At 38.9% G+C, this 13,833-nt stretch overlaps 1 protein-coding gene and 1 pseudogene across 3 annotated transcripts in view; both read left to right on the top strand.

Moving 5' to 3' along the window:
• RABGAP1L (RAB GTPase activating protein 1 like) overlaps positions 1-13,833 on the top strand; it is a 684,589-nt gene that overhangs the window by 128,235 nt on the left and 542,521 nt on the right. For all 3 annotated transcript variants that reach the window (XM_089921687.1, XM_089921608.1, XM_089921651.1), the window contains one exon: positions 4,955-5,096. In XM_089921687.1, the coding sequence (XP_089777813.1) occupies positions 4,955-5,096 (142 nt within the window). The remainder of the gene's footprint in view (positions 1-4,954; positions 5,097-13,833) is intronic.
• On the top strand, positions 535-4,933 carry LOC149750516 (COP9 signalosome complex subunit 8 pseudogene; annotated as a pseudogene).

The raw sequence follows: 13,833 nt of genomic DNA, 5'->3' as shown, positions 1-13,833 counted from the left end.
ACTTGATAGGGATTGCACTGAACCTGTAGATTGCTTTGGGTAGTATAGTCATTTTCACAATATTGATTCTTCCAATCCAAGAACATAGTGTATCTCTCCATCTCTTTGTATCATCTTTAATTTCTTTCATCAGTGTCTTATAGTTTTCTGCACGCAGGTCTTTTGTCTCCCTAGGTAGGTTTATTCCTAGGTATTTTATTCTTTTTGTTGCAGTGGTAACTGGGAGTGTTTCCTTAATTTCTCTTTCAGATTTTTCATCATTAGTGTATAGGAATCCAAGAGATTTCTGTGCATTAATTTTGTATCCTGCAACTTTACCAAATTCATTGATTAGCTTTAGTAGCTTTCTGGTAACATCTTTAGGATTCTTTATGTATAGTATCATGTCATCTGCAAACAGTGATAGTTTTACTTCTTCTTTTCCAATTTGTATTCCTTTTATTTCTTTTTCTTCTCTGATTGCTGTGGCTAGGACTTCCAAAACTATGTTGAATAATAGTGGCGAGAGTGGACATCCTTGTCTTGCTCCTGATCTTAGAGGAAATGCTTTCAGTTTTTCACCATTGAGAATGATGTTTGCTGTGGGTTTGTCGTATGTGGTCTTTATTATGTTGAAGTAGGCTCCCTCTATGCCCACTTTCTGGAGAGTTTTTATCATAAATCGGTGTTGAATTTTGTCAAGAGCTTTTTCTGCATCTATTGAGATGATCATATGGTTTTTCTTCTTCAGTTTGTTAATATGGTGTATCACATTGATTGATTTGCGTGTATTGAAGAATCCTTGCATCCCTGGGATGAATCCCACTTGATCATGGTGTATGATCCTTTTAATGTGTTGTTGGATTCTGTTTGCTAGTATTTTGTGGAGGATTTTTGCATCTATATTCATGAGTGATATTGGTCTGTAATTTTCTTTTTTTGTAGTATCTTTGTCTGGTTTTGGTATCAGGGTAATGGTGACCTCATAGAATGAGTTTGGGAGTGTTCCTTTCTTTGCAGTTGTTTGGAAGAGTTTGAGAAGGGTGGGTATTAGCTCTTCTCTAAATGTTTGATAGAATTCACCTGTGAAGCCATCTGGTCCTGGACTTTTGTTTGTTGGAAGATTTTTAATCACAATTTCAATTTCATTACTTGTGGTTGGTCTGTTCATATTTTCTGTTTCTTCCTGGTTCAGTCTTGGAAGCTTATACCTTTCTAAGAATTTGTCCATTTCTTCCAGGTTGTCCATTTTATTGGCATAGAGTTTCTTGTAGTAGTCTCTTAGGATGTTTGTATTTCTGCGCTGTCTGTTGTAACTTCTCCTTTATCATTTCTAATTTTATTGATTTGAGTCCTCTCCCTCTTTTTCTTGATGAGTCTAGCTAATGGTTTATCAATTTTGTTTATCTTCTCAAAGAACCAGCTTTTAATTTTATTGATCTTTGCTATTGTTTTCTTTGTTTCTATTTCATTTATTTCTGCTCTGTTCTTTATGATTTCTTTCCTTCTACTAACTTTGGGTTTTGTTTGTTCCTCTTTCTCTAGTTCCTTTACGTGTAAAGTTAGATTTATATTATTCGTATTTTGTTTTCTTTAGAGTCTAGTATGGTGGTACAAACATTGCAATAATAGCAGTATGAATTTGTTCCAGCACTTTGGTTTATGTTCAAAGTATTGTTATATTTAATCTTCTTAATAATTTTAAGGTGGTTTATTTCCATTTTATTGTTATAGATACTGTGACTCAGAAAAGTTAAGTATTTTGTCCAAGAGCACACTCTTACTAGTAGTGAAATTTGAGTTCAGACTCAGATCTATTTGACTCTAAAATTCATGTTTTACCATTAGTCTAGTCATTCATTCCACTCATTTGTTGAGTACCTTCTATGTGTCAGGTACCATATTATTTCTGATTGAAAGTCAACATAGGGACAGTCTGAGGTCCGGCTCGGTGGGGAGGTTCGGTGGCGGGATGAGCCGGGAAAATGCCCGTGGCGGTGATGGCAGAAATTTCCTTTAGTTTCAGAAAGTTGCTGGATCAGTGCGAGAACCAGGAGCTCGAGGCTCCAGGAGGAATTGCTACACCCCCAGTGTATGGTCAGATTCTAGCTTTATATCTGCTTTATAATGACATGAATAATGCAAGGTATCTTTGGAAAAGAATACCACCTGCTATAAAATCTGCAAATTCTGAACTTGGGGGAATTTGGTCGGTAGGACAAAGAATCTGGCAGAGAGATTTCCCTGGGATCTATACCACCATCAGCGCTCACCCGTGGTCTGAGACTGTCCAGCCAATCATGGAGGCACTTAGAGATGCCACCCGGAGGCGAGCCTTCTCCCTGGTCTCTCAGGCATATACCTCCATTATCGCCAACGATTTCACAGCCTTTGTTGGACTTACCGTGGAAGAGGCTGTGAAAGGTATCCTAGAACAAGGATGGCAGGCCGACTCCACCACAAGGATGGTCATGCCCAGAAAGCCAGTTGCAGGGGCCCTGGTTGTTTCCTTTAACAGGTTTATTCCCTTTTCAGAGCCTGCCCCCATTCCACCCATCCCCAGTGAACAGCAATTAGCCAGACTCACCGATTATGTGGCTTTCCTCGAAAACTGACTTATCATTCTGAGTTCAAGATCCACCTTCAGCATCCTGAATACTGACAGAAAAATGTAAAATTTTTGTTTTCAATTTTATTGGATGGATTAAGCACCTCAGCATTCCTTACTGAGTATGTGATAAAATACGTATATAATATAAAATGTATATATTTTGTCCTTAAACATGCTGAATGGTTGTTGAAACAATTCTCATTTTGTAATATTTGACAGTTTGGATGGAGCCCGTCAGTATTAGGCAGTCAGTTTATATTTCCTAGTGACTCGTGAAATACAGTTCTCCTGCTTCATGTAGAACAGTGGTTGTCAGCTGTTTTCTTCTGCCCCAGCACACAGCACACTCCCATCTCTACCACAGGTTGATAGTTACAGTGATACGTCTGGGGTTTGAGGAGGACTGGCCCCAGGGGCAGGATCTGAAGTGCCAGGGACTCTAATTCACCCCCTTTGGAGAATATGCTCTTTTTCTCTCCCCTCCTGAGAATCACAAATATAAAATGCTGAGATAGAGCTGAGGAACAAAGGCCATCTCCCTAGTAAACCAGCTTGTTAACTTTAGATTTTTTTCTGAGAGTGTGAGTACATCCATTGCTGGCAGTGGAGGGCTTGCCATGAAAATGCGACTTGTTAAAGACATTCATGAGAAGTATTAAGTTGTAATATTTCCTTTCAGAAGAAGGGAAACGTAAGTGTGGAATGCATTGTTTGGGAAAGAAGTGATTAAGTGATACACTTTGTACGACTGTCCTGCAGCCTCTTGGCTGCTTATATTTGGCCCTTGGGTCAAGTTCTGCCCTTTGGAGAAATACTGAACAAATCTTTCATTTTTTGTGTGACAGCCCTCTGAATATTTGAAGTTGTTTATTGTATCTTCAGGTTAAAACCACTCCCTAGTTCATTTATTCTGCATTTGTTCAATAAATATTTAATTGAATTTTTCAACTGTTTTTTTCTAAGGTAGTTTCTAGAAGTTTCACTATCCTGTCTTCCTGTGGTTGTGTTCTAGTTTGTCATTGTCTCTTTTAAATTACAAATTTCTTAATTAAATAGAAATGACCTAAAAAAAAAAAAAAAAAAAGAAAGTCAACATAATCCTTGCGCATATAATGCTTCCTCTCTTCTGGATGAGATAGCCATTAAACAAATAAATATAATAATAAGAATTATGTGTAGTTATATTGTAGTAAGTGCAGTAAAGGAGAAGGACAGGGTTTGCTGGGAATCAAAACCATGGAAACTTCATTTAGCTTCTTTGTAAAGTGACATTAGGAGGTAAGGATCCAGGATTGATGGGAGTTAGCAAAGAGTAGGAGGAAAAGCTGTATTGGCAGAAAGAAAAGGATGTCCCAAGACCTTGAGTGGGGAAAGAATTTAAAGTTCCCAGAGCTGAAACAAGGCCAGAGTGGCTGAAATGTAGTAACAGTCTTTGGGTGTGAGATGAGGCTTGAGAGAGAGGCAAGGTCCAATTTATTTAGGGCTTTGTAGGCCGTGCTAGGTTGGTTAATTGGCTGTTGCCTTAATTTTTCCTCCTTAACCAGTGGCCATTTAGAATAGAAACCATTTATAAGGTGATAAGTGTCTACTTCCATGAATTAGCTGATGGATATAGCTGGTATCTCTTTACCTCAGAGCAAGGTAGTCAGTCCTGAGAATCCAGCATCATTTGCTTATCTGTCTGCCCTGTAATCTGTGCTGTCTCAGGTTTTTCTGATAAAAGAAATTGAGTTTTCTCAAAATGGTTAGTAGGTTTCATTGTATTGGTTAAAATAATACTAAAAGAACGATACATTTAGAATACTATGTGAAGAACAATATACTTTAAAATTTTTTCTCAACTTCAGACATGCTGTAGATCAAACATGACATGCTGCTTTTCATTTTAGCTCTTTTTAAGGACCTCTGAAATATACTATCTTTCAATGTTTTCTTCAAATTCCCTTTAAAAAAAAAAAATTTGTTTATTTGGCTGCGCTGGGTCTTAGTTGCAGCATGTGGGATCTAGTTCCCTAACCAGGGATTGAATCTGGGCCCCTTGCATTGGGAGCGTGGAGTCTTAACCACTGGACCACCAGGGAAGTCCCTCCTTCAAATTTCTAATGTTGGGGCTTCCCTGGTGGCGCAGTGGTTGAGAGTCCGCCTGCCGATGCAGGGGACACGGGTTCGTGCCCCGGTCCGGGAAGATCTCACATGCTGCGGAGCGGCTAGGCCCGTGAGCCATGGCCGCTGAGCCTGCGCATCCGGAGCCTGTGCTCCGCAATGGGAGAGGCCACAACAGTGAGAGGCCCGCGTAACGCAAAAAAAAAAAAAAAAAAACCAAAAAATTTCTAATGTTGAAACATGTGTTTATATCTTTCTCAGTCTGAAGGAAAAGGCCATAACAGTGCTGGAGATGCAATATATGAGGTGGTGAGTCTACAGCGAGAGTCTGAGAAGGAGGAACCAATCACTCCTACTAGTGGAGGGGGCCCATTGTCACCCCAGGAGGATGAAGCAGAAGAGGGTAAGAAGTGAAATTTATTCAGTTCCCTCTCTTTACATAGCTGCTTTACTTATAATCCTGAACGATGTGGTGTGTGTGTGTGTGTGTGTGTGTGTGCGCGCGTGCATGCCTATGGGAGGGATAAAGCGAGGAGTGGTGATTCTCTGTAGTCTCTGCTACTCTTAGACTAGATTCTACTAGATACAGAAGAGAATTTGGTCTGTTTGGTTCCTTGGCTGAATACTCCCCAGTCCCACTTATACAACTATTTAAATTTGACAGCCTAACTTTGTTGTCTTGCTCCCTATTTTAAGTACTTTTGAAGTGTTTAATGAGAACTTTCAAATTCTCTCAAGTGTTTTTAGAATTTCAGTGATATTTCATGTCGTACTCCTCATTTGACATTATTCAGTTCTGACTTGTTTTTTGTTGTTGCCTTTTCACTTACCATTCACTTTTTGAAATACTAGCTGGTATCTTCTCTGTTTACTACTTGAATGCTGCTGAGAGATGCTAACCAACCTCACGAGAGTCACACTTCATTTGGCTCTGTGCTCAGTACTTTTTATAGAAATTAGAGCTAAATGACATGTCTTTACTTTTAACCTTTATATTATCTGCTTACAGGGTAGGGTTTATTAAAAGAAAATTTCTTAATTTATGTTATCTTTGAAAAGGGCATTTTAGAATTCTCAGTCTTTCTCTCTATGAAACCATTCCTTTCTTTGATTGCCATAAAAATAAGTTATTTTTAGCTAATATTTGTTTAGTGCTTAGTATGCTAGACATTATTCTGAGTGTTTCATTTAAAAAATTTATGAAGGTATAAATTACATACAATAGAATGTACATGTTTTAAGTGTATGGTTCATCAAATTTTGACAAGTGGATATACATCTGTATAACAACCGCAAGAATCATGATGTAAAACATTTCCATTAACCACACCTCCCTCCACCCTCCCCCCTGGCCAAATTTCCCTCATGCCCCTTTACAGTCCATCTTTTCCCCTCACTTGTGGTCTTTGTCAATCACTGATCTGTGTTCCGTTACCATGTTTTGCCTTTTCTACAATTTCATATAAAATGAATCATATAGTACAGACTTTTGTATTGATATATAGCATCTTTCACATAGCGTAAAACTTTTGAGATTTATATATGTTGTATCAATAGGTGGTTCCTTTTTATTGTTAGTAGTAATCTGTTGTAAAGATATGCCACGATTTGTTTATCTTCTATTCACCAATTAATGGTGAATTTGTTTTTAGCTATTGGCTATTAGGAATAGAGCTGCTATGAACATTTGAGTATGAGTCTTTGGTGAATATGTGCTTTCATTTCTCTTGGGTAAACACCTAGAAGTGGAATGGCTATGTCTTACAGTAAGTGTATGTTGATAACTTTGTAGGAAACAGCTGAGCTGTTTTTCAAAGTAGCTGTGCCATTTTCCTTACTGATGAGTCAGTTGCTTTGTATCCTTATCAACATTCGGCATTGTCAGTTTTAAAAATTTTAGCCATTCTAGAGGGTGTATAATCATTTCTTGTGATATTAAGTTGAATTTCTCTAATGACTAATTCTGTCGTGCATCTTTTTCTATGGTATTTGCCATCTGTTTATCTTTTTCTATGGTATTTGCCATCTGTTTATCTTCTTGGTCAAGACTCTATTCAAATCTTTTGACCATTTTAAAGTGGGTTATTTGTCTCCTTGTTGATTTTTTTTTCCTTGTTGATTTTTAAGATTTCTTTATATACGTTGGCAAAGGTCCTTTATCGGATATGTTTTGCAAATATTTTCTCCCTCTCTGTAGTTTGCCTTTTCATTTTCTGAACAATATCTTTTTTTTTAACATCTTTATTGGAGTATAATTGCTTTACAATGGTGTGTTAATTTCTGCTTTATAACAAAGTGAATCAGCTATACATATACATATATCCCCATATCCCCTCCCTCTTGTGCCTCCCACCCACCCTCCCGATCCCACCCCTCTAGGTGGTCACAAAGCATGGAGCTGATCTCCGTGTGCTGTGCGGCTGCTTCCCACTAGCTATCTATTTTACATTTGGTAGTATATATAAGTCCATGCCACTCTCTCACTTCGTCCCAGCTTACCCTTCCCCCTCCCTGTGTCCTCAAGTCCATTCTCTATGTCTGCGTCTTTATTCCCGTCCTGCCCCTAGGTTCTTCATAACCACTTTTTTTTGGGGGGGGGGTGGGTTCCATATATATGTGTTAGCATATGATATTTGTTTTTCTAATTCTGACTTACTTCAAGCTGTATGACAGACTCTAGGTCCATCCACCTCACTACCAGCAATCCCACTACTGGGCATATACCCCGAGAAAACCATAACTCAAAAAGAGTCATGTACCGCAATGTTCAACTGCAGCTCTATTTACAATAGCCAGGACATGGAAGCAATCTAAGTGTCCATCGACAGCTGAATGGATAAAGAAGATGTGGCACATATATACAATGGAATATTACTCAGCCATAAAAAGAAATGAACATTGTCTTTTGAGAAACAAAAGTTTAATTTTTGTGAAGTCTAATTTGTCATTTTTGGTTTTTTTTTTTGGCTGTGCCATGCAGCTTGAGGGATCTTAGTTCCCTGACCTGGGATCGAACATGGGCCCCTGCAGTGGAAGCATGGAGTCCTAGCCACTGGACTGCCAGGGAATTCCCTGTCAGTTTTTTTCCTTAATGATTTGTCTGTGATCTATTTAAATTTTTACATGTGGTTGGAAGTAATTTTTTTTTTGACTTAAAAAACATTTATTATCTCATGGTTTCTGTGGGTCAGGAATTAGGCTTGTCTGGTCAATTCTGGCTAAGAGTTTCTTAGGAAGAGTCAGATATTATCTGGGGGATATAGTTATCTGAAGACTTCATTGGGTGGGGCTGAAAGCTTGGAGGAGCTTCCAAGGGGCTGATTCACATAGCTGCCAAAATGTTGCTGGCAGTTGGCAAGAAACTTCACTTCCTCTCCACATAGACCTCCCCATGGTTCTCGTTGGGTGTCCTTATGATATAATGGTTAGCTTTCGCCAGATGGCAATCCCCGAAACCAAGGTGGAAGTTGCAGTGCCTTTTATGTCCTAGCCTTGGAGTCACAGAACATTCACTTCCTTAGTATTCTAGTGATCACAGAGTTCAGCCCTTACTTCCATTGTGTGACTCCATTATATTTTATATGACTTCCGGGAACACTTTTGTCATCTCTATCCCAGCCAACATGAAGAGGAAAAGACAGAGATCGCATGAAGGAGAATTTTGGGCCAGACGTGGAAGCTGTGCACATTCTTTTCTGCTAAACAAGAACCACAGGGGTGGTTGGGGAATATAATTGAGCTGTGTGCTCAGGAAGAAGAATAAATAGGTGTGACAAGTATCTACCAGAAAGTTACTTGAACACAAGATTTCAGATAATGTCTTGCAAAAATGCCATTTCCTTTAGAAATGAAAAAATATATGGAGCTAGAATTGGGAAAGAAGAAAAATAATAGAATGACTCAGCCCTACTCAGTAAAAATATATTATACAATTTAGTACCACATAATTATGCCTTTTATTCTAATTTAGTAAATAAAAAGTCCTCACTTCTATTCACTAACTTAAAAGAAGGATAACTAACTAAAATGGATTAAATATCTGCTTTGTGTATGTAGTGTATTTGATATTTAATAGACCTAGTTTCATATTTTACTCACATTAGTCCTGAGAAATGACTATGATCGTCTTTATATTACATGTGAGGAAATAGACTAAAAAAATTTTAAGTAAATTATTCGAGGTCATAGGGCTAAAAAAGTATAATCTACAGAATTCAAACCTATGGCAGTCTTACCCTAAAGCGCATGAATTTTCATGACACACAAAATCAAAGTACAGGCATACCTTGGAGGTATTGTGGGTTCTGTTCCAGACCACTGCAATAAAGCAAATATCATAATAAAGTGAGCCACGTGAATTTTTTGGTTTCTCAGTGCATATAAAAGTTATGTTTACACTATGCTGTAGTCTATTAAGTGTGCAATAGCATTATAGCTAAAAACAGTATACATACCTTAATTAAAAAATACTTTTTTGCTAAAAAATGCTAACCATCATCTGAGCCTTCAGCAAGTTGTAATCTTTTTTGCAATAGTAACATCAAATCATTGATCACCATAACAAATGTAATAATAATGAAAAAGTTTGAAATATTGTGAGAATTACCAAAATGTGACACAGAGACTTGAAGTGAGCAAATGCTATTGGAAAAAGGCTGCCGATAGACTTGCTGGACCCAGGATTGCTACTAACCTTCAATTTGTAAAGTTCACAATGTGTGCCAGAGCAGTAAAGCAAAGAACAATAAAATGAGGCATGCCTGTATTCTTCTTTAAACCACTGAATTGTAACTCCGCTTCTAATTGCTTAAAAGGTAGTATTTTTAGTATTCCATTTACAGACAAGATATTGTAGATCTTACATTTTCTAGATCATTTTTTTTTTTTGCGGTATGCGGGCCTGTCACTGTTGTGGCCTCTCCCGTTGTGGAGCACAGGCTCCGGATGCGCAGGCTCAGCGGCCATGGCTTTAATCAGCAAAATATTTAGAAACATTCACTGCCAGGATCTTAAAATCATGTAGGAAGTATTGGATAGGCCATCATTTTCCAGTCTTGGCAGAGAGCTAAATTGGGCTCAAGCTTCATTTCTTTTTTTTTTTTTAATAGATCTATATTGGAGTATAATTGCTTCACAATACCGTGTTAGTTTCTGTTGCACAACAAAGCGAATCAGCCACATGCATACACGTGTCCCCATACCCCCTCCCTCTTGAGCCTCCCCCTCCCACCCCTCCCTCTCCCACCCCTCCAGGTGGTCACAAAGCACCAAGCCGATCTCCCTGTGCTATGCTGTCAAGCTTCATTTCTGACATAGCCATTTTGACAAAGTTCTTTTGACACAGTTGTGTCAAAATGACTACCTCAAAATGTAAGGAATGAGGGGTAAAAGAGATTTGAGAATATTCCTGAGGTTAAAGCAGTGGGGCTTGTAACTTAATTGGATGTCATGGGCAGCAGAAGAGAAGGGAGGAGAAAGAATCATAAATTCAATCTAGGTTTGTAGCTGAGGTGCCTGGATGGTGTGGATGCCAACAAATGAGATAGGGAACACCTGGGAAGAGTCGGTTTGGGGGTGGGGGTAAGATTTATTCAGTTTCAGACACTGATGAATTTGAACTCACTGTGGAACATTAAAGTGGAACTACTTTGCAGTTATTAGAAATAGTCTTAAATTGTGAGAGAAGTTTTACAACTGGAGATAAAGGTTTGAGAGTCATCAGTGTGAAGCAATGATAATGGCTGAAATTTCCTTGGGAGAAATGTGGGAGGGGGGGTTTAGAAGTAGAGTTTAAGAGATCCTTTAAGTGCAGCTAAAGGACTTATCTGCAGAAAAATGATCAGAACAATATGAGGAGAGCTAAGACAATGTGGTAATAGACTAAGGAGTGGAGATTCAGAAGGAAAGAGTGATGTGCAGTATTGACAAATGGAACAAGAGTTTCAGTATGATAAGTACCAAAAATTGTTAATTGGATTTGGTAAATTTGAGAGATTACTGAATCCCTCTGAGGGTAATTTTAGTAAAGTTGGGAAGGAGGCCTTATTGTAGTGGATTGAGGATTGACTAGAGGTGAGGAAGGGGAGAAGTTTGAATAGTGTTCAAACTATTCTTTCAAGAAGGTTGATGGAGAAGACGAGAAAAGAGATTGGAGTAAAAACATTGGGTTGCATCTGGCCAACAAAGGGCATATTTAGGGTGTAAGAGATTTGAGCTCATCTGTAGTAGGAAAGGGAGAGCTAAAAATAGTTACCCACCCAACACTTAACCTAACACTTAACAAAATGCATGCAGTTCCCTGACGTGCTTCTGTGTCTTTGCAAATGCTATTTACTCTGCTTAGAGGCTTTTCTACTTAAGGTCACCTGAGTAAGCTCTTCAACAAAGGCATGTTAACAGTCAAAAGAAAATAGTGATTTTAGCATACTGGCAATTTCCGTACTTAGAAATGTTTAAAAATATTTTCTATGACATTTTTTAGTAGGTTGCTCAGGCAAATTACGTTTAAAATGTGTTTAGTGCAGAATGGCTTGGGTGAGGAGCTTGGCAAATCTGCTCATCAAAAAGCAATCATAAATGTCAATAAAATTGTCAGAAAACAGCCAGTTAAGGTCTTGAGAAAGTGATCAAATTATATAAAAAATTGAGAAGCATTTATTTAAGAAAAACCACTGAACCTTGGGTGAGAACAGTCTGTGGTGTTTTAGTGCTTGAGGCTGCTCCCATTCTTCTCATTCCCACCACTGGCTTATTATCGTGGTGGTTTTGCTAGGGTGGGGCAAGCTGTGAAAACTAGTAGCTTTGTTTTCACCCGTGGAAGGGACTCACTTGATTTGGAGCAAATGTAGAAAAACCCCATATTTCTAGAACGTTGTTGGAAACAATAGTGATTTTTTTATGGCAAAAGAATGGGAAGGCCAATGTTTTAAGTAGCATGAGGTTGTAATTCTGGTTGGGGAAAGCCACAGATTGACCAGAATTTTAATAAGGAGATCTAAGGAATGAATGGGCCTCATTAGATTCTACATATCACTGGTCGTCTGGGAGGCTGTGTACACATGCAAGGCTGTACACACACTCAGACCAGAGGGGTTCCTAGCTAGTCACAGATCCATGCTGGACGTGAGGCCTTGCATGTGTACGATGGTTTTGCTTCTCTCTTTTCTATTCTACGGAGAGGATGTGTTCCAGGTGGAGTATATGGGTGAAGGCTGATTCTCCCACAACCAAGCCTTTAGTCTTCCCCTGTCAGCAAGTGACAGCTCCTAGGCTCCAAATCTTAGAATCCAGAATCTGACCTCTCTCTGGCCCTGTCATTTCTTGTACTGGATTATTGCAGTACCTCCTAACGGGTCTGCTGCCTTCCACCCTTGTCCACAACCCCTTAGTCTGTATTCCATATCACCATAGTCATCCTTTTGAAATCTGTCAGATCACATTTCTTCTAAAAATCCTCAGTTGGCTTTTCATTTCACTTGCCAAAGTTCTTTACCATAGTTTACAAGGCTGTCTGTGATTTTGCTCTCTGCTTTTAACCTTTCTGACCTCATTTCCTGTCACTTTCTGCCCCACAAATTCCACCCTTATCCTTTGCTATTCTTCAAACACACCAGGTGTACTCTGCCTTCGAGCTGCTGCACTTGCTGTACCCTCTGGCTGGAACTCCTTGTTTCCTAGATTGCCACATGGGCCTCTCCTTCTTCTCTTTCTAATCTTTCCTCAAATGCCACCTTCTCAATGAGATTCAGTAAACAATATGAAAAATAATAAATGAAGGAATAAATAATAAATATATTTATTATAATAAAATTATAATAAGAAACGAATACTATTTTTCCTTTTATATTGCTTCAAAATGATTTCATACTGAGAAAGACTAGAAAAAAGAGGTAACATTTATGGAATTGCAATTGAAAATATGAAAAACATACATAAAAATTTCAATTTCTCATTCTTTTTTTTTTTTTCTCTTTTTGGTACGCGGGCCTGTCACTGCTGTGGCCTCTCCCTCTGCGGAGCACAGGCTCCAGACGCGCAGGCCCAGCAGCCACGGCCCACGGGCCCAGCCGCTCCGCGGCATGCGGGATCCTCCCGGACCGGGGCACGAACCCGCGTCCCCTGCATCGGCAGGCGGACCCTCAACCACTGCGCCACCAGGGAAGCCCAATTTCTCATTCTTATATATGGTCTGAATAAGAACAAGTCATCAGATTTCTGTTTTTCCCTAAAAATTTTTCACTTCTGTTCTCAACAGTTTTTCACTGTTTGAAATGTCACCTTGCCTTTTGAAAATCTATTAGCCATCACCTGTATTAAAAAAGCTACAAAAATCACAGAGTAGGAAGTAATAGTTTCTTTTCTTTTATAGATCAGAGACTTCATACATTTTCAATACACTTTATTATTAGTTCTGTAATTGACATTCTGTCAACGCAAATATCAAAAGTTAGAACTGGAGGTGGCATAGAAATGTGTTCCTGCTGGGGGGAATTGGAGTATTCTTTTATTTAATTATTTTCAGCAATTTGCCTGTCAAAGCAAAAGTGGAAGTTCAAGTCAGTCTAAATTGTCTTACCTTAGCCTGTAATTTAACTAAAAAGGGATGCAGATTTAAAAGGACTAAAGTTGCTCTTAATTTCCTGGGAAAGATCTAAAATAAAATGAATTAAGGTACCTTTGCATATTTTTCAAACGCTGTTCAAAAAGTGAAGTGTGTTAAAGGGTATTAATTTGAATGCAAGGAATCTTAGCAGAAAGTTAAGTCCATCAATGCAACATTATAGGGATTATTATTATTTTTAAAAAATTATTTTATTTTTGGCTGCGTTGGGTATTTGTTGGTGTGTGCAGGCTTTCTTTAGTTGCGGCGAGCGGGGCTTCTCATTGTGGTGGCTTCTCTTGTTGAGGAACACAGGCTATAGGCATGCGGGCTCAGTAGTTGTGGCTCGTGGGCTCTAGAGCACAGGCTCAGTAGTTGTGGCCCACGGGCTTAGCTGCTCCACAGCATGTGGGATCCTCCCGGACCAGGGCTCGCACCTGTGTCCCCTGCCTTGGCAGGCAGATTCTTAACCACTGCTCTACCAAGGAAGCCCTATAGGGATTGTCTTTAAACTACCTTGTCATGACTGCGCTACCAAGGA

This window comes from Delphinapterus leucas, chromosome 1 (assembly GCF_059928025.1).
Source record: "Delphinapterus leucas isolate spDelLeu-1000000601 "Yukka" chromosome 1, BTC_Dleu_Yukka2, whole genome shotgun sequence".
NCBI classification, from domain to species: Eukaryota; Metazoa; Chordata; class Mammalia; order Artiodactyla; family Monodontidae; genus Delphinapterus; species Delphinapterus leucas.
The sequence above is the reverse complement of the archived record's forward strand: the minus strand, read 5'-3'. Positions and strand labels throughout refer to the sequence as shown.